A 22,177-nucleotide genomic window follows, 5' to 3' on the forward strand; every position below is an offset into this window, starting at 1 on the left:
ATTTTTTGGATATTAAACTTTTTTTTCTATTTTTCTATCGATGTTGATTTGTTCTCAGGTTACCTAAAGTTCTTTTCAATATCATTAACTTATAATATTAATGGTTGGCATATGAGTGTGAATTATTTTATGATGAGCGTATTACATAGTTAAGTTTCAGATGAGTGTGGTACTCACTGATAACTTCTGTACCCTTTATTTTGAGAGTATTTCTCATTTGAGGAAGTGAAATCTACTTAGTCAATTAGAATGGTGGACTCCCAAGTGCTTCCTCTTAACATTCTCAGAATGTTAATATGTTGGAAACTAGAAAAGGAGTTATTTCTTGATATTTCTTCTTCATTAAAATATATTCCTTGATCTTGCATTAAGTATATGTTGACAGAAACATTATTTTAATTATTGGGGCACAATGCTAATTACTTACATGCCTATTGAAGACATTCTTCATGTGTATTCAGTCAACCATCTGACAGAAACTAGGGCAGAGTACAAAAGTGGCATTTGAGAATTTATGGTTAAGTTTAATTTGCATATGACAGTAGTCAGTTTACAGAGAAAGAGTGATGGGTGAAGTCCTATTAGTGTAAATACCATTAGGGAGACATGTTCAGCGTGATCTGTTTGCAAATCAAAAAGGATGTACATTGCAGCTGTTGTTTTTTTTTGTTTTTGTTTTTTTTTTTTTTGGATCTAGTGAGTAATATAAACTCTCAACAAAGATAAAGCTGAACAGAAAATATAATTTGTGATACACCCTCATAAAACAGTGATTCTAACACACATCCGTAATTTGTATTAGCATTATACTTTCAGATAGGAGAGATGGAGTAAAACCTAAATTGGGTTTTAGATGAACTCTTCCCAGTCTCTTCCTTGTAGAATCAAGATGCTGCTATTACCTTTTACCGCCTTCCCTTTGTAAACTTAATCTTTTCAGTTACCCTTTAGTATTAGGAAATAGATAACATACACTGTAAGTCACCCTTTACCAAAACAGCATGCAAATTGACCATGAAGGTTCTAAGAGAAGCCTTTGTAGCCAAATAGTGGTTCACACATTCTAGACGATGCACTCAAAAAAAATATGGCTTTAATGTTTTAGATTGAGTGGACTCATTTTTAGTTAGGATAATTGTATTGTAGTTATGTCTTAAAAGATTTTCTATTTTTAGATATACATACTGAAACAGTTACAAATGAATTTATGTAATGTGTAGGATGTGCTTTAAAATAATCCAGGGGTGGAGGGAGCAAGTGAAAATATAGATAAAACAGCATTGGCTGTGACTTGATAATTGTTGAAGATGGGTGATAGGTACATATGGATTCATCACACTTTCTCTCTGCTTTTTTATGTTTAAAATTTTCTGTAATTTCTTTTTTAATGTATGAATAAATTGACTACTGCTTTCCATCCTTCATACATTAAAGACACAAAGAACATCAGGTCTTTCACATCTTGCTCTTCTATATTAGAATCTTTTTGAAATTATCTTATGCAGATCTGTAAGAAAATTCCACTGGATGCACACAATGCGGATTCCTTTTGACTTTTATAATAAGGGGATTTTACCTGGATGACAGCATATATTGAATATACACTTAAATTTAATGATACTGTTATCGAAAGATAGGAGAAAGGTTTAGCTTTGCTTAAATATTTATTCCTGCGTTAGGAAATGTATCAATGTAAGATAGAAGAATTAAGTCTCAGTTTTATCATCTGTAAAATGATAGGGCAAATAATATTTAAGTTGCCTTGAAGCCCACCCGACCTGAGCATGTGCGGCAGTGAACATCAAATGATTCTGAATTAGCATGTCTATTTTTTTTACCACTTTAGTGCAACTATTTTACCATTCCAAATTCCTTTCTCAAATTATGTAATAGATAATAAGGGAATGTTCCAATTTCTTTTCATTAACCAATCCAAAGAGTGTTTGTTTATCTTTTTCTTTGGCAATGTCTGTGGCAGTGGAGATGTTCAATTTGTTAATCTGAGTGACATTGAGAAAGAATAAACTGCCTAGTGTAGGATCTGCCACAGAGTGAATGGTTGCTCAGTAAATTGGCCCATGAGAGGAAAGAGCATTATCCTACCACTGATCAGAGTATTGCTGTAGGGCAGTTAGAGCACCAGTTTCAAGTGGATGGGGCCAGTGTTTTGAGTTAAGTACTGAAGGGTTTCTTTAAAGATGTTAGCTTTGTTTGCATCCCTTGTCTCATCTCTAAAACAGTGCTAATTCATCCCATTTCTGCCTTAAAATAAAATAATTTTATGATTTTTACTATTTTTTAAATGACACATTACTGAAGTCAGGGTATAATGCAGAAACAAAAATATGGTAGTGAACATCCTACATCATCTGTTTCTAGAAGACAGCATTGTCTGCAGGGCAAGAAAAGAGTCTTGTCCTGTTTCTCTGACAGTTGTGAGTTCTTAGTGCAGTTAGATTTGAGAAATTGGATTGAGAGACTTTGAATAATAACCAATAAATGAATTTCTGACCTAAAAGTATTTGCGCACATCTTTTTGCAGTATCTAGTTTGAAAGCTGGATGAGAGGCGAAGCTTACTATCTCACATAGTATTATATTCCACATGAGATGTTTCAGGATTTCAGGCTCAGGACAGATGATGGTTTCTGAATAAGACTTACTTTACCTTTTTCCCTACTGATTACTTATAAATCAGGACTTTAAATACCCCAGCAATTAAAATGGCAATATTTAGCTATAGTTATATGCACAGGAACTTCCAGAATTGATTTTGAAATGGATTATTCCAGTTGATACTATTATTTATGATGAATTTTTGTCAAAAAGTCCTCTATAAAATGTTTAGCACTGGTACATTTTGGTAAAGAGGGACGTGATTCAGTTTCCAGTTTCCTGCAGGACTCTGAAGTTTTGATAACATTAAAATTGTAAGTGAACATTAAGGAGAATAATGTTAGGCTCCTTTTCTTTGGCACATCAAACTTTTTAAAAGAAACGTTTCTACAAAAATTTGAAGTTTGTAATCCTGACTGTCTACCATAATTTTGTTGGCTCCCTGCTCTGCTCTACTACCTTTTCAGGACAGATCTTCCTCCACGCCCCCCTGCCTACCCTAAAGCCTCATTTTTTGAGCTGTTGATAGTTGTAGAACATTAGCTCCTCTTGATACTACTTTATTTGAACAAAGACCGATCAGCACCTTTTGTGTGTTTGTTCAGGAGTCAGACGGCCAGGGCTGCCCCTTCTGCCGCTGCGAAATAAAAGGAACGGAGCCCATAATCGTAGACCCCTTTGACCCGAGAGATGAAGGCTCCAGGTGCTGTAGCATCATTGACCCGTTTGGAATGCCCATGCTGGACTTGGATGACGACGATGACCGAGAGGAGTCCTTGATGATGAATCGGTTGGCAAATGTTCGGAAGGTAAAACTAGAAACATGGGTTTGATTAGGGTGGTGTGTGGGCATGAAAAACAAATGGTGCTGTCACAAATGGGGTATGACTGAGTGTGTTTGGGTTTGGAAAAGAACGATTCAGGCATCCATCAAAAGAAAGGTGAAGATATAACTAATGTTGACAGGATGATGAAATTATAGACTGAGAAGGAACTAGACTCTGAAGCACTCTTGCTGGTTTTAAATTTTAAAATGAGAGATGGAGAGAGCTTTTGTGTAGAATTAAATATCATCTAAGCAATAGCAGATCTGTGAAGCAAACTTTAAGAAAGTAAATTATTAAAATTATAAATATGAACTGATTAAAAATGGTCTTTATTGGAGTCTTAAAGAAGAGTCTGATAATTATTTTCATACCAGGAAAGTCAGCCTTCTGTTTGTTTACTAAGAGGTCACATAAGATTTACCTTTGTGAATTTACCGTAGTCTGGGGTTTGCTTATCAATATTGCAGAGTCAGAAAATTGACTTTGTCAGTTCACTGAGAATGGATGCAGCAGCCTAATTGCAGTTTATGTAAGCTCACAAGAGACTAGTCAGTGAACCAGAATGCTAATTGAGTAATTTATAGACCAGAAATATAATGGCCAGGAGATCTGGACTCTCTGATATCAGGCTATTCTCTGAACAGAAAGATACATGAAATTCAGATTATACTCAGAAGTTTTTTGCTGTCAATATCAGAGATATGACAATGAGTGGTATAAAAGAGTCTGCAAATACTGTGTGAAGGTTGTCCCCCTACCCCGACTCACGGCAGACATGGCTCGTTTATCACGGCACTCATCCCTGCTGTAGGCCGTGTTCAGACTTGGCCTACACAGCCCTATAGAACCTCCACTGCAATTCATTACAATTTGGCAGGTAACATGAAACCTATTTGCATCTAGGTAGAGGGATGATAATGTGTAATGGCATCAGATTGTATTTTGCATATACGTCTATTTCTGTGGTAGAGAAACACTTGGTGCAGAGAACATCTGAAGCATATCTTTAGGTTACTCTTTCTTTAGGGGTATGTCAAAGTTTACCTCTTGGCCTCCTGCATTTATGTTCCAGTGTTCCATGCTCACCGAAGACATACTCTTAGGAGTTTTTACGTACAGATTTTTGCATATGGAGATACGTTAAAATCACTAACATGGATACTCAAATTTAGCTTTGGTCTGGGATGATTTGTATTCTTCACCTCATTGGTTTTCATAAATGTTATTATTTAACTCAGAGAAACTACTCTTGATTCCACCCGTTATCCTGACAACATTTAGTTTTTAGTTTTGAAGTGTGTGATCCCTTTGACCCAAGAGATGTAACAAAGGAAGTAGTTATCATTCAGTAACCCTAAAGGATGAAGAAGAAAAAGCATCTCAAATTGAAACAGGGAACTGAGACTTGATTTTAAGGTCAACTCTTTATCAATAAACACTTATCAATATCCTTTATATGAACAAAACTTTTTTACATCTTTTATTTTATCAGCAATTTGGAGAGGTTACTATTATTCTTCTCATTTTCAGTTAAGGAGATGAGGCTCAGGCTAGACGTGGTTACTTTAGTAGGTTGTAGAGCCAGGATTCAAAATTATGTCTTCTGGACAATAATACAGTGATATATCCAATACCTCATATGTAGCTGTCTCATATGCAGAGTAATGAAATGGTTTCTACTAAGTCAGATTATGGCTTCTATCCTAGAATATTTATCATATACTGTTATTAATTTTAATTAATATTGGTAATAAAACAGTAAGACTTATGGTTTCATTGACCTGACACTGCTATATGTTTTTAAATCGTTGATCTCATTTATTCATCACACCAACCCAATGGTGAAGCTACTGTTAACCTGTTTTAGAAAAGGAGGAACCTGAGGAATAAAGAGGTGAAATAGCTTGCCTAAGATCTTAGTAATACTCTGTAACAGAATTGGTGCTTTATTGCAGGGCTTCCTAACTTCAAAAATCTAGTTGTGAGCCATCATGCAATATGCCTCTTTTTCCTTCTTTGGAACATGTCACACACAATGTACTCAATAGAGACAGCTTAACAACCTGCCCTCTGAAGGTCTTTTCAAGTTCTGTAATGGACAAGCATACTTTGGAGATATTGCGTGTTTGCTTCCAGCCCACTGCAATAAGGTGAATATCTCCATAGAGTCACACAAATTTTTTGGTTTCACATTGCATATAAAAGATATGCTTACACTATACTGTAGTCTATTAACTGTGCAATAGTATTATATCTAAAAAAGGTATGTACATACCTTAATTTGAAGATACTCTATTGCTAACAAGTGCTAACACCATCATCTAGCCTTGGGGGAGTCATAATCTTTTTGCTGGTTGAGGGTCTTGCCTCAGTGTCGATGGCTGCTGGCTGCTGATAGATCACAGTGATGGTTGCTGAAGGGTGGTGTACCTGTGGCGATTTCTTAAAATAAGACAACAGTGAAGTTGGTGGCATCAATTGACTCTTCCTTTCACAAATGATTTCTCTGTAGTAGGTGATGCTGTTTGACAGCGTTACCCACAGTAGAATTTCTTTCAAAACTGGAGTTAATCTTCTAGAACCCTGCCACTGCTTTGTCAGCTAACTTTATGTAATAGTATTCTAAATCCTTTTGTTGTGATTTCAAGAATCTTTACAACGTCTTCACCAGGAGTAGATTCTATCTCAGGAAACAACTTTCTTTGCTCATCCATAAGAAGCACCTCCTCATTGGTTCAAGTTTTATCATGCGACTCCAACAGTTCAGTTACATCTTTAGACTCCACTTCTAATTCTAATTCTAGCTCTCTTGCTATTTCCACCAAATGTACAGTTACTTCCTCCACTGAAGTCTTGAACCCTTCAGAGTCATCCAAGAGGGTTGGAGTCATCTTCTTCCAAACTCCTGTTAATGTTGATATTCTGATCTCTTATGAATCACAGATGTTCTTAATGGCATCTAGAATAGTGACTGCTTTCCAGAAGGTTTTCAATTTACGTTGCCAAGATGCATCAGAACAGTCACTATCTATAGCAGCTACAGACTTATGAAATGTGTTTCTCCAATAATAAGACTCAAAAGTGGAAACTACTCCTTGGTCCATGGACTGCAGCATAAATGGTGTGTTAGCAGGCATGAAAACACCATTAATCTCGTACATCTCCATCAGAGCTCTTGGGTGACCAGGTGCATTGTCAGAAAGCAGTAATATTTTAAAAGGCATCTGTTTTTATGAGCAAGTAGTTCTAAACAATGGGATTAAAATATTCAGGCAACTATGTTGTAAACAGGTGTGCTGTCATCCAGACTTTGTTGTTCCATTCAGAGAGCACAGGTATAATAAATTTAGCATAATCGTTAAGGGCCTTAGGATTTTCATAATGTGAAATGAGTGTCTGCTTCAACTTAAAGTCACTAGCTATATTAGTTCCTAACAAGAAAGTCAGCCTATCCATTGAAGCTTGGAAGCCAGGCCTTGACTTACCTTCTGTAGTTACAAAAGTCCTAGATGGCATCTTCTTCTAACATAAGGCTGTTTTGTCTACATTGAAATTTGTTTAGTGTAACTACCTTCATTATCTTAGCTGGCTGGGTCTTCTGGATAACTTGCTGCAGCTTCTACATCAGCAGTTGCTGCTTCACCCACACTTTTATGTTACTGAGACAGCTTCTTTCTTTAAATTCCATGAACCAACCTCTACTAGCTTCAAATTTTTCTTCTGCAGTTTCCTCACCTCTTAGCACCTTTCTATGCATTAGACTTCTTGAAGCAATGTTGTGAATGGTTTGATCTTCTATCCAGATAAGTAAAACTGGCTTCATATCAGCCATAGGCTGTTTCTTTTTCTTATCCTGTATGTGTTCACTGGATAGCACTTTAAATTTCCTTTAAGATTTTTGCTTTGCGTTTGCAACTTTGCTTATTCTTTGGAGCAAGAGGCCTAGCTTTTGGCCTACCTCAGCTTTCGCCATGCCTTCCTCACGAATTTAATCGTTTCTAACCTTTGATTTAAAGTGAGATGTATGACTCTTCATTTTCATTTTAATACTTACAGGCCATTGTAGGGTTGGTTATTAATTACCCTAATTTCAATATTGTATCTTAGGGAGTAGGGAGGCCCAAGGAGAGAGAGAGAGATGGGGGAACGACCAGTTGGTGGATCAGTCAGAACAAATATAACATTTATTGATTAAGTTTGCTGTCTTCTCTGAGCGTGCTTGTGGTGCCTCAAAACAATTACAATAGTAACATTAAAGATCACAGATCACAATAATGAATATAATAATAATAATAAAAAGTTTGAAATATTGCAACACTTGCCAGAATGTGGCACAGAGACACAAGTGAGCAAGTAGTATTAGAAAACTGGCGCTGATACAGTTGTTCGATACAGAGTTTCCACAAACCTTCAATTTGTAAAAAATGCAGTATCTGCAAAGCTCAATGAAAGGTCTGCCTGTACCTCCTGAGTAATTACTAACACCCAATGAAATTTTAACCAAAAGATAAAAATAATTTAAACTGTGATCTGTTGGTGTTATCATGGAAATATTTATGCCTTACACCTACCTAATGGGTCACCAAATCCCAAGCAAATTCATTTAGGCCCTACTAATTGATATATAAAAATAGGACTATTAAATCTGTTTTCAGTATACTAGCCATGTGTGACTATTTAAATGTAAATTTAAAGAAATTAAAATTTAATAGCATTAAAAAATTTCCTTCCTCAGACACATTTGGCATATTTTAAGTGTGCAGTATCCACTTGTGTCATGACTTCCATATTGCGCTGTACAGATATAGAACATTTTCTATAGGTATTGAAGTATCTGATAAAAATAGATAGAAATATCTATTATCCAATAGATGATACTATTGGACAGCTTTATTAGATCATTCCTGCTGGCTCTTATTGGAACAATCTAGGTCTCAGTGCAAAAGACCTTTGTTTTTATTTAATAACCCAATGGTCTTAGCTTTGTCAGAATATTGACTATGGTCTAGCACTGGAATCAGCAAACTATGGCCTGTTTTTGTTTGTTTGTTTGTTTGTGTTCCTGTGAGAATAACCATTTTACAGTTTAAATGATTATATATTTAAATGATTATAAGTACCTACATAATTTCTGTAATTTTGCATCTTGGCTTCCAAAGTCTAAAATATTTACTCTCTGCCCTTAAGAAGTAGATTTCAGTCCCCAGGTCTAGGGCACCATAAGCATTTAAAAAATGTTAATTGGATGTATGGATAAGGGATGATAAAAAAGTATTTGAGAAGCATACAGCAGCTCAAGTAGTTCAGGTGACCTGGATGGTAATGTTTTCTGGCTAGGAAAACGGCATTTCCATTTTCTTTACTAAATGGATTTTCTTCTTTAATTGATTCATATCAGGAGAGGGGAATCAGTAATTCTTTCGGAAACTTTGTATACTTCACTGCTTTGGGGACAGCGGTATTTGCCCTGTATTAGTTTGGAAAAAGTTGCAGTCTTGGCTTGTTTTCCACTGAATTAAGTTGAAGCTTGAGCCAACTTGTTTCAATAGTGGCACTGACAAGTGAAAGGAATCACTGGTAACGTAAAATGAGCAGAATGCTCTAAGATGACACGAGTGGTTTTCCCTGATATTTTCACCACTCTCAAGACCATGTAAGTTTTGTTCCCCCAGGCACCCAGGTGAGCTTCCTGTCAAGGAAGGTGAGAGATTTTTACATTAATCTTTTCTTTAGTTTATGTGAAAAAGAGAGTGGTATTCTCAGACATCGTTGTCCCAGAAGTCCCACTTCAGTGGCTTGTTAGGCAGTCACCAGTATCATTTAATAAAGCTTTTGCTACAGTGTTATTTCCATATGTTCCTGTGGCAGTTAGATACTGGAGAAATTTAAAGATCTTATAATTATTTGTTTTTAAGTTGAGGAATAGTATTTCAATTAAATGTCTATGTGCACTGATCTGCCTCTAGTCAATTAAACAGATGGTGAGTTTTATAATATTTCATAAATCGCTACCACTTAGCTTTCAGTGAAACATAAATTTCAGTGTAGATATATAAGCATCAATTCTTTCTGAATAACTGGAAAAAATATTGCTATGATACTATGTTCCCATATAGCTTTATATATGCTTCAATTTCAGGAGTTACACTAAATGCTAATGTTTTGAGGACTGTCTTTTCTATTAGACTATTAATTCTTCAGGGCAGGGCCAATGTGTTATTTATATTGGTGTTCCCTGCTACCTAAACACAGTCAGTGAATATTTACTAAGTGAAATAATACATGTATGTGCATGTGTACAAGTTTTTTTGAGGGCAGTGACCTGATCTTATATATCTTTTTATCTTTTTTTCCAACCTGAATACTGAATAAATATGCACAATAAATTGAGTTATAGGTTTTATCTGGTTCTGTCTTACAAGTGAGATTATAAACAAATATCACAGGCATTTTGACATATTAACTCTAATACCTGAATTTTCTTCTTCCATGTTTTTTATCTAACTCATTCTTTTGCCTTATTTATTTAATCATTCATTTTAAAACCATTTCATTTTCTCAACTTCAAGAGTGATTATCAGTCATTTTCCAGCAGAATGATTCAATTTTTTTTAATCTGCTGTTTCAAGTATTCATCTTACCTTTCTCTTTTATAAACAGTTTGATGACTACGTGTGGAATTGTTTCTGCCTGTCTTAAGCATATTGCATTCTTTAAATTAGTAGTGCTTCCGTATCATAGAGGACCGACCTATTTGTATTTTCCTGTTACCATGGTGACACCCTGCAGCGGGAGTTAATAAATAGCATACTAAACATATAGATTATATTTTTAAAGTTAAGTATATTTAATAATGCTAATCTTTCAGAAACAAATAGAACCTATAAATCTATAAGTGTATTGGTCACCTTTCTTGATAGGGGCTATTTTATGATTTTAAAGAGTAGATATTTTAGATTTTGCTTAAAATTGTACCACTGCCCATGTCTTGATCTGTCAGAATTTCTAGGATAATTGACTCTGCTGTGAGCCCTCAGAAAAATTCCAGGGTGTGATTGGTAAGATCACATCCTTCTGACTTCATTCAGTCAGATCAGAGCTTAGAAAAGGTATCTGTTGCTAGTCAGTATTTTGTTTCATTTTGCCAAAGGTATAAAGGGGAGCCTTAGCAAGTCCTTAGCAATTATGTTGATAGAATGTATTATTCACCAAATACATAAAAGTACACACAAATAAAAATTTGAATACAAAATAAAAGTGTTCACAGACTAACCTAGTGTATGATTCCTTTGGTTTTAATCATTATATTTTCTTAAAACAGTATTTAAAATCTTAATGAATTGTTATATCAGAACAATTGTTATAATAGAACAAAAACAGGTGTGACCATAGGTCAAGGGAATTATTCTTCTTTTATCTTTTATTATACATTCTCCTAAGTTGCCATCATCAATTAAAATACATATTGCTGAGTGATGTCAGAAGCATGTGGTGTGAGAGTTCCCCCTGATCTCTCCCCTTGAAGTTACAACAAGTTGAATGGCTATAATTCAAAAAAGAATTCCCTACTCAACACATAAACACATGTGAAAGATCCAGCTGTATATATGAAACTTTCTTTTGCATAAACTTAATGGTAACCAGTCAAAAAACAAATCATAACTGAGACACATAACATAAAAAAGGAGAACAAAAGGGGGGAAAAAATCATAGAATTCCACCAAACTAAAATAACAGAAAGACAAGGGCAAAGAAACAATGGAGACACCATGCTACCAGAAAACAAAAGATAAAATGGCTATAGGAAATCTGCGTATGTCAGTAATCACCTTAAATATAAATAGACTAAACTCATAAATAAAAAGGCACAAAGCAGCAGGTTGGGTCAAAAAATAACCCAACCATATGCTGCCTTCAAGAGACACATCTCAGCTGCAAGAACAAATATAGTTTTAAAATGAAAGGGTGGAAAATCATACTCTAAGCAATGGCATCCAGAGAAAATCAGGTATAATCGTACTTATATCTGACGAAATAGATTTCAAGATAAAAAGGGAAACAGGAGACAAAGATGGACATTTCATAATGATAAAGGGTACATTACATCAAAAAGACATAACACTGTCAATATACATGTTCCCAATCGGAGCACCAAAATACAGAGGGTGCCAAAAAAAAAAGTATACACATTTTAAGAAAGGAAAATTGTATTAAAATTGTAATACTCAATATATACCAACAACAAAAGATGAATACAAGTCACGTTTGACTTCAGCAATTATAAGAGGTGCTCAAAGTGGTTACCGTCAACATCCAGACACTTTTCATTATGGCAAACTACTGCTTGAGCAGTAGTTTGAGAATGTTGACGAAAGTGTCCACTTGTATACATTTTTTTTGGCATCCCCGGTATATAAAGCAACTACTAATAGATAGATCTAATGGAAGAAACTGACAAAAACACAGTTATAGGAGGGGACCTAAATAAGCCATTGAAGATGTGGATAGATCATCCAAACAGAAAATTGATGAGGAAATATCAGCCTTAAATGACACATTAGACCAAATGGACAACAACCAACATTTACAGAGCCTTTTATCCCAGAACACCAGGTTATACATTATTGTCTAGTACACATGGAGCCTTCTCAAGGATAGACCATATGTTGGGGCACAAAACTCGCCTCAACAAATTTAAGAAGACTGAAATCATACCAAGCATTTTTTCCAACCACAGTGCTTTGAAATTGGAAATTGACTGCAAAAAGAAAGCAAGAAAAAAAACAAATATGTGGAGATTAAACAACATACTACTGAAGAATGGCTAGGTCAAAGAATAAATGAAGAGAAGAAAAGATACATAAAAAAACAAATGTAAATGACAATACAGCCTATGAAACTTTTGGTATACAGCAAAAGCAGTACTAAGAGGGAAGCTTATTTCATTACAGGCCTATCTCAGAAAACAAGAAAAATCCCCAATAAACAACCTAACGTGACATATTAGGGAACTAGAAAAGAACAAATGAAGACAAATGTCAAGAGAGGGAAGGAAATAATAAAAAATTAGAGCAGAGTTAAATAGAGAAAAAAAGACAGTAAAAAAAAAAAAATTAATGCAACAAAGAGCTGGTTCTTTCAAAAGATAAATAAAATTGACAAACCCCTGCATAGACTCACTAAAATAAGAAAAGACTCAAATAAACAAAATTACAAATGAAAGAGGAGAAGTTACCACAGATACCACAGATATCCAAAGGATCATGCAAGAATACTGTGAAAGACTATATGCCCCCAAATTCAATATCTTAGAAGAAATAGATAAGTCCTTAGAAATGTATAACCTTCCTAGACTGAATCATGAAGAACTGGAAAAATCTAAATAGACTGATCAAAAGTAAAGAAATTGAAACAATCAACAAAAACCTCCCAAAAGCACAAGTTCAGGATCAGATGGCCTCACTAGTGAATTCTAACAAACATTCAAAGATTTAATACCTGTCTTTCTCAAACTCTTCCAAAAAATTGAAGAAGCAATACTTCCTAACTCATTTAAAGTGACCACCTTTACCCTCATACCAGAACCTGGTAAGGATAACAGAAAAAGGAAACTACAGACCAATATCTCTGAGAAATATAGATGCAAAAATCCTAAACAAAATACTTGCATATTGAATACAACAATACATTAAAAATCAAGTGAGGTTCATTCCAGGGGTGCAAGGATGGTTCAGTATGTGCAAATCAAACAATGTGATGCACCACAGAAACAAAGGGTAAAAAAATCAGATGATTATATCAGTAGATGCAGAAAAGACATTTGAGAAGATACAGCATCCACTTATGGTTAAACCACTTAGTAAAATGGGTGTACAAGGAAGGAAAGTACCTCAACATAATAAAGGCCACATACGACAAACACTCAGCTAATATCATTCTTAAGGGTGAAAAACTGAAAGCTTTTCCTCTAAGATCATGTACAAGACAGGGATGCCCTCTCTCACCTCTGTTATTCAACATAGTATTGGAAGTCCTGGCCAGAGCAATCAGCCATGAAAAAGAAATAAAAGGCTTCCAAACTGGCAATGAAGAAGTCAAATTGTCACTTTCTGCAGATGACATGATTCTTTATGTAGAAAACACTAAAGACTTCACCAAAAAACTATTACAAACAATAAACAAATACAATAAAGTTGCAGTTGCAGAATACAGAATCAACATACAAAAATCAATTGTCTTGCTATATACTAACAATGCAATTTCATAAATGGAAATGAGAAAAACAGTTCCTTTTGCAATTTCAACAAAAAGGATAAAATACCTAGGAATAAACTTAATGGTTGCAAAGGATCTTTGTGCTGAAAACTACAAGACACTATTAAAAGACATTGAACAAGACAACAAAGAAATGGAAAGATATTCCGTATTCATGGATTGGAAGACTCGACATAGTTAAAATGGCCATATTACCCAAAGCAGTATACTGATTTAATGCAATCCCCATCAAAATCCCAATGGCATTTTTTAAAGAAATAGAACAAAAAAATCTTCAAATTTGTACAGAATTAGACCCCTGAATAGCCAAAGCAATCCTGGGAATAAAGAACAAGGCTGGGGGTATCATACTCCCTGACTTCAATTTATACTATAAAGCGACAATAATCCAAACAGCATGGTATTGGCAGAAAAGAGATACAGATACCAATGGGATAGAATTGCGAACCCAGAAATAAACCCACATATATATGGACAGATAATTTGTGACAAAGGAGCCAAAAACATACAATGGAGAGAAGAAAGTCTTTTCAATAAATTGTGCTGGGAAAATTGGAAAGCCGTATGCAAAAGAATGAAACTAAACTGCTATATGTCTCCATTTACCAGAGTTAACTAAAAACGGATCAAAGACCTAAACATAGGACCTGAAACATAAATTGCATACAGGAAAGCATAGGTACTGAACTTACGGACCTTGGGCTTAGAGAGGGTATTATGAATTGACCTCAAAGGCAAGGGAAGTAAAAGCAAAAATAAGTGAATGGGACTATATCAAACTAAGAAGTTTCTGCCCAGCAAAAGAAACCATCAACAAAATAAAGAGGCAACCAACCAAATGGGAGAAGACATTTGCAAATAACACCTCTGATAAGTGGCTAATATCTAACCACAGGGTTCGAGCCTGTGCTGGAGCAGTGAGGACAGGAATTACAACAAAATGAAATACAGGAATAACAGTAGACATTCTCAATGCAGAACATGTTTCTCTACAATTGGTAGTTCTGCCTCCTGAGGATGTTCAGAAGTATGTGGGGGCATTATTTGGTTTTCACAATGACTGACAGGTGGCAGAAACCACTGGCATTTAGTGGGCAGCGCTAGAGAAGCAAATCACCCTGCACCCCATGGTACCGTGCAAACCAAGAGAATTATTCTCACCACATGCCAGTAGTCCTCACGTCTCCCACTGGGCAACCCAGCTAGTCACAGAATGCAGTAAGCAATCCAGAGTCAACAGGTATATGTTTGCCCCTTAATTGCACTCCGTTTATTGATTTTCTTAAAGGTCTCCATGCAAAATAGCATTTTCTTGATCCATGTGATTAACAAAGAAAAAAAAAAAACCTGCCTTGTCCAAGTGCTTTGTGATATTATAGAGGTCCTTGAAAACATTGTTATGTATTCGTCAGAAATGTTTGTATGTGTACTAGTGTAGGAGAAGCAAGCACTTGACCTCTTTTATGTACTTTGGGGTTGGCCTCCTGGGGTAGACTGGGAGCTCCTGGAAGGCAGAGGCGCTGCCTGCTCTTTTCATTGTCAGAGACTTGCATAGTACCTGATGCACAGCGTGCCACTGAGAAAAGTGGGGTTGTTTTTTTGTTTTGTTCTGCTTTTGTTTTGTTTTTTTAACCATACGATGAGTGGTGACACTGTTCCTAACTGCACTTTTCTTAAGAAAGCTGTGTTACCTGGAGTCCAGCAACCTGAGTTCATGTTCTAGTTTTTGCTATTTAGTTCGTGTCTTTCGTTGGTTGTTTCATCCCCTGTGCCTCAGTGACCTTGTCTGCGAAGCCCTACCTCTGAAGATTGAGATTAAATGTGTTAATATATGTAAAGCCGTTGGAACAGTGCTGGTACATAGTAAATGTTAGTATTAGTTGTTATATATACATTACCTAATGTTTTATATGTACATTACATAAGACTCGTGAAATATTGCTATACTTCTAAGAATTAAATATCAGGATATTTAAGATGTCTGTGGAAAATACTGTTACCTATCATTGTTTAAGAAGAATGAGACACCAAAACTATGTTGGTTTCACAAGGTTGTATTTTTTTAATGTAATCTGTACATAGTTAAGATTTCATTGCATGGCCACATTAAAATAACAGCCATCTTTTATGTTTAAAAGTCAGAGAAAATGCAAAGTTGCCAACATTTCAGCTGAAGTTCTGTTTTAAGGACTAAATAATTTATATGATCTTACATTAGTCTTATTTTCTCCATACGTAAACTGAAATGCTGAAGTATTCTCTAAAGTAAGGTGAACAACTATAGTAACTGAATAATAATTGCATTCAAACCAGCTGTACTTGGTATTTTGGAGCAATAGGGGTTTCACATGAGAGCATTTTTCAGTGACTAAAGTTTATTCCTTTAATTCCCACAATGTTCTTGTTTCTCAGCCATTTTTATGGAAATATTTCTGAATTATGTGTCACCCTTCCCTGACTTCTCAAAATTGGTTATGCAGCTGAGGGAGCCAAAGGGTATAAGAATACACTGCCATCAACATGACATACTTCTGGAAGCTTACATTTTGCTATAAGATTTAAAGGGAGGTGGCACAAAGAGAGGGGAAACCACAAATTTAAATTAAAATCACCTATATTTTATGTGATCAGGATGCAAAATTTATAGAAATGTTTAAAATATAAAACTTCAAAGAAATTTCAGTGTTATGGAGGCTGGTGAGAAACCAGGAGATTATGCCCTTCTCATAAAAGGTAGTTCGAGGAGATGTAATAATAGCTCTGTGTAGTTAACAGTGTTTAACATTTTAATGGAGTTGTGCCCTCGGGGTTATTCTGCTTGTGAGGCCGTTTGCACTTCTTTAAAGTAGACCCTGTTGGCAATTTTATTCACCATCTTCCTGTCAAACCTCAAAGAGAAGTCAGCTCTTAATCTAGTCAGTATTTCTCCAGGTATGTTTCTGTCTATCTTCCTGTTCTTCATTGCTTCTAATTTGTAGTATCTAAAAATTTCCATAAGGTACTAGTGGTACATAAACAATAATAATAATTTAAAATAGTGAACCTCGCTTTACGCACAAACAAATATTCATGTTATTATAGTAAAGTAACAAGGTTCCCGTCTTGCAGGGAGAAATACAGCAGAAATTTTCCCCCTATTTAGAGGACTTTTGTTGTTGGTTGTTTGTGTGTGTGTGTGTGTGTGTGTGTGGTTTTTGTATTCTAAGACTTTCAGAGTAGTTTTAAAGCTTTTAGAGCAATAAAATTGAGAGACACATACACGTACAGAGATTTCTCATGAACCCCCTACTCCCATCCTTGCATAGCCTGCCCATTATCAGCATCCCCACCAGAGTGGTGCATTTGTTATAATTGATGAGCATACATTGACAAGTCATTACCATCCCAAATCCATAGTTTACATTAGGGTTCACTTTTGGTGTTGTACATTCTATGGGTTTGGACAAATGTATAGTGACATGTGCATTAGTATATCGCAGCGTATTTTCACTGCTCTAAAAGTCCTCTGTGTTCTGCCTGTTCATCTTCTCCTTTCCCAATCCCTAGCAACCATTGATCTTTTTACTGTCTTCCTAGTTTTGCCTTTTCCAGAATGTCATATAGTTGGAATCATACAATAGGAAACCTCAGATTAGCCTCTTTCACTTAGTAATATGCATTTAAGATTCCACCATGTCTTTTCATGGCTTGATATGGCTCATTTCTTCCTAGTACTGAATAATATTCCATTGTTTGGATATACCACATTTTATTTATCCACTCACCTACTGGAAGACTTCTTGGCTGCTGCCAAGTTTTGGCAATTAAGAATAAAGCAGTTATAAACATCTGTGTGCAGGTTTTTGTGTGGCCAAAAGTTTTCAACTGCTTTGGGTAAATACCAGGAGTATGATTACTGTATTGCATGGTAAGAATATGTTTAGTTTGTAAGAAACCACCAAATTGTGTTCCAAAGTATCTGCCAGTTTGCGTTTCCACCAGCAATGAGTAAAAGTTCTTGTGCCTCCACATCCTCGTCAGTGTCTGGTGGTGTCAGTGTTCTGGATTTGGGCCATTCAAAAAGGTGTACAGTGGTATCTCCTTTCTGTTTTAATTGACATTTCCCTGAATAGATGTGCAGCATCTTTTCATATGCTTATTTGCCATCTATCTGACTTGGTAAGATTTCTGTTAAAGTTTTTGGCCCACTTTTAAATCCGATTGTTAGTTTTCTTATTGTTGAGTTTTAAGAGTTCTTCATATATATTGGATAACAGTCCTTTATCAGCTGTGCCTTTTCCAAGTATTTTCCTCTAATCTGGGGCTTGTCCTTTTATTCTCTTGATAGTTTCTTTCACAGAGCAGACAATTTTAATTTTAATATTGTCCAGATTATTAATTATTTCTCTCATGGATCATGCCCTTGACGCTGTATTTAAAAAGTAGTCACCAAACCCAAGGTAATCTATATTTCTCCTATGTTATCTTCTAGGAGTTTGATAATTTTGTGTTTTACATTTAGAGATGTAATCCATTTTGAGTTAAGAGTGAGAAGGGTGTAAAGTCTGTTGTCTAAATTCCTTTTTTTGCATGTGGATGTCCAATTATTTCATTACTTTTGTTGAAAAGACCATCTTGCTCCATTGTACCGTGTTTCCCCAAAAATAAGATCTAGCTGGACCATCAGCTCTAATGCATCTTTTGGAACAAAAATTAATATAAGACCTGGTTTTATTTTAATGTAAGACTGGGTATAATATAATATAATATAATAATAATATAATATAATACAATACAATAATATAGTACTGGGTCTTATATTAATTTTTGTTCCAAAAGACGCATTAGAGCTGGTGGTCCAGCTAGGTCTTATTTTCAGGGAAATACAGTATTACCTTTGCTCCTTTGTAAAAAATCAGTTGACAGTTTATATGCTAGTCTATTTCTTGGCTCTTTATTGTGTTGCATTGATGTATTTGGCTGTTCTTTGCCAGGAACACACAGACTGATTACTGTAGTTTTATAGTAGATTTGAAGTCAGGTAGTGTCAGTCCCCCAACTTTGTTCTTCAATGTCATATTGAATGTTCTGGGTCTTTTGTCTTTTTATAAACTTTAAAATCGCTTTGAGGATATCTACAAAATAACCTGCTGGGATTTTGATTGGGATTGTATTTAATCTATAGATCAAGTTGGGAGAACTTTTCTTTTCCTACAGATTAAAGCTTTTGGAAGTATGACTGTGTATAAGCAGTAAATGATTGTGTTGCTCTTATACCACATTCCTCACAAGCTCTTGTTTATCATCTAAAAGGGAACAATGGTACACGTACTACAAAATACATAACATAAATCATTTATACTTATAAATTACGTGCGTGTGTGTGTGTGTGTGTGTGTGTGTGTAAATGTTTCTGTAATGGATATTTTCTGAATAATATTCTATATAGGGTATTTCAAAGATTTTAGATTTTGTTATATTCATAAATTAATATAAGAAAAGAACAAAGACAATAGTAGCAAGGAAAATACACTTAGAGTATTATGTTGTATGTGGTAAAAGTTTTATCAGTGCCCTTGATTAATTTTCATGCATTTAGAGAAAAATGTTGACCCTCTAAGAGCTCTTCTCATCGTCCTTATAATGCGTGTATCTATCTTGTTCAGATATGAAAATTCATTAAGTAAAACTCTTGTGAGAAATATTATAAAATTGCCTTTGATTATCTATGGGATTGTCGGAACTTTCATTTTATTAGTAATTGGAGAGGTTCTGTTCTCTCTTGTCCTGTTTTTAATAATAGCCTGACTGGGTTTGAAGTTTCTTACTAAATGTTTTGCCATTTCCATAATAATGGGTTTTATTAAAGCTTTTATAAAATTACTCTTTAAAAGGTGTGGGTAAAATGAAGAGTGACTAAAATAGAATGAGTCCCTAATTATTATTGGTAATTGCAGAGCGTGTTGAGACAGGCATTTGAGTACTTTAATTTTTGGGCCTTTTCTCTCAGGATTTGCTGTTAAAATTGCAAATTTGGATTTCTCTATTCGTTATGGTAGTCATTAGAATTCTATTCTAAATGCTAAAGAATTCTGTAAATTTTGTCAGAGAAATAAAGAATAGCACTTATCATTTCAGGAAGCAAAGGGCTGGGAAAAATTGGTGACTATGTAGACATAAAAGAATCAAATGGGGGTCTTTAAATTTCTAGAGCACCAATTTGTTAAAGGCGTACTCATCAGCTCCTAGTATTAAAGAACTTAAGAGAAATTGTTAGACAAATATGCTGGTGTGATGATAATACAGGCAGGAATCAAGGTGCCCATCTTTTGTATTTTGAGAAGAATGGAGACAAAAAATGACAATGTATTATTCTAAAGTTCAGAAAGCAAGTGTAATACTAGAAAAAAGTGAGTATTACCTAAAATCAAGATAAAGGAATAGAATTATACAAATCTGCTGTCCTGTAACTTGAAAGGATGGCCCATTCTTCCCAATCCTTGTAGTTACCTCTTTTTAAATGATTTTTTTATATTGTGTAATGAATTCTGTACAGTTCATTCTTTGTCCACATCCTACTTCCTATACTTGACTAGTTAATTTGTGCATAGCTTTCCATTTTTCATCCTAACTTAATAGAGTGGACCGATAAAGATGAAGGAGTAACAAAGAATGGAATTCATTTAAGACAGTGACAGAAAGGACAGGATCCTTTTAAGAACCCCTTGATGAATGCCTTTTTATTATACTAATTAAATTTTGTTTCTTCATTAGGAGATTAAACCAGAAAAGCAGCAGTAAAATCTCTACCATAAAATAATTAAAAGAAAAATTAAACTGGGGGAAAAAAGTGTTTATAACAATTGTAACATGTAGAGGTTCACTATCCTAATATATAAATCAGTGAGGGGTGCATATAAGAATATGATAGATAATGGGACAAAGAACATAAGCCAGTGACAAGAGAAGGCATACGCATGGCGAACAAATACTGTAATTTTTTTCTAATTATTTGTTAAGGAAATTCAAGTGTAAACATCAGTGTGGGCCATTAAAATGTCAATCAAGTAGCAAAGTAAACAAAAATTGAAACCTAAATATACTCTGTGCTTTTGAGGTTTGTGCAGTGGTAACCACCACACATGACTGATAGAAGAATAAATTGGTTTTACCATCTGGATAGCCAAAGGATTTTGTAAATATTCTTCAACTTTTACCTAGTTATGAGTTTATTATTCTGTGCTCAAAACATTCTAGAATTCTGTCCTTAAAAATTAAAATGTACAAGGTCGAAGACTTCTTTGTGTTACCACTTTGTAATAGAGAAAACTTTAGAACAACACAAGGGTTCATAGCATGGCAATAGTTATGTAAATATTAACATGTCCATATAACTCACCCTTTAGAATTACATTTATGAAGAATGTTTAGATTCTTTTGATATAATATTAACGAATGAAGAGTAGATTAAAAATTGTTTGTTTGTAAAGGAATCATCACCAATGGCTGTGTGTAGGTGTTTTCAAAACATCTTTATATTTTCCTATAATTCCACAATTGTATGAAATGAAATTATGTTCTTAATAATGAGTCGAAAAAATTGAAATGAAAACACAATTGAAAAGATAGGAGAGTAGAGCCCAAACCACTAAAACTCATTTATTATGGTAAACAGTTTGCTAACATGCATACCCCTAAATTCATGAACCTACTCTTACTCTTAAACTACTCTCCTCTTAGTATTTGTTATTTCTGTATTTGAGACACTCTGTAGAGCAATATGGAAAAATAGAAATATTAGTTTCAATTCTAGATTGTTGTGCTAATGGTTAGTGTTAATAACAGCAAATAATCCAAGTGGCATTTCTGTTTGACTTTTGAACACATTGTTAAGAATTTAGTCTACAGATACCTGTTTAGAAATTTGATTTTGTTACTATTGATTTGTGTAGGCCTGATAGTGAGAAGAATTGTGGACGACAGAAAAAAAATAAATAAGAAGGGTAGGAATATTTTGTTTAAAGATATCTCTGATAGAGTTATCTTCTGGTAGTGAAGATGAGCAAGCTTTGACTGGAGATGTAACAGATTGCATCTGTCACTTCTGTATCAAAATAGTCACTATTTCTAGCTATATCATCTGAATAAAAATTAAGTGTTTTATATCAGCTTTTATTTTATCATACTTCATTTAATTTTATTAACCCATAAAGTCTCCATGGAATGGATTAACCTTATTCTATAATCTACAGGAAACAATAGCAACAGGTGGTGATTTGTGTAAGACTTCATGGCGTTTTAAAGTTCTAGCTGAAATTTAAATATTAAATAGGATATGTGCATATAAAATTAGATTATAAATTTAATTATACGGTTGTTTTTTAAATCCTCATTTTTTTTATAATCAATTTACATTAGAACTTTGTCCGCCACACTTGAAATTCACATATTCCAATCAAGTGTATCCCTATCAACAAAATA

At 34.6% G+C, this 22,177-nt stretch overlaps 1 protein-coding gene across 9 annotated transcripts in view; it reads left to right on the forward strand.

Annotated features, from left to right (window-relative positions):
* CBLB (Cbl proto-oncogene B) overlaps positions 1–22,177 on the forward strand; it is a 211,509-nt gene that overhangs the window by 123,320 nt on the left and 66,012 nt on the right. For all 9 annotated transcript variants that reach the window (XM_019742950.3, XM_019742954.3, XM_074332483.2 and 6 more), the window contains one exon: positions 3,221–3,424. In XM_019742950.3, the coding sequence (XP_019598509.1) occupies positions 3,221–3,424 (204 nt within the window). The remainder of the gene's footprint in view (positions 1–3,220; positions 3,425–22,177) is intronic.

Source organism: Rhinolophus sinicus, chromosome 17 (genome assembly GCF_057876585.1).
Source record: "Rhinolophus sinicus isolate RSI-liver-muscle chromosome 17, RSI-T2T, whole genome shotgun sequence".
NCBI lineage: Eukaryota > Metazoa > Chordata > Mammalia > Chiroptera > Rhinolophidae > Rhinolophus > Rhinolophus sinicus.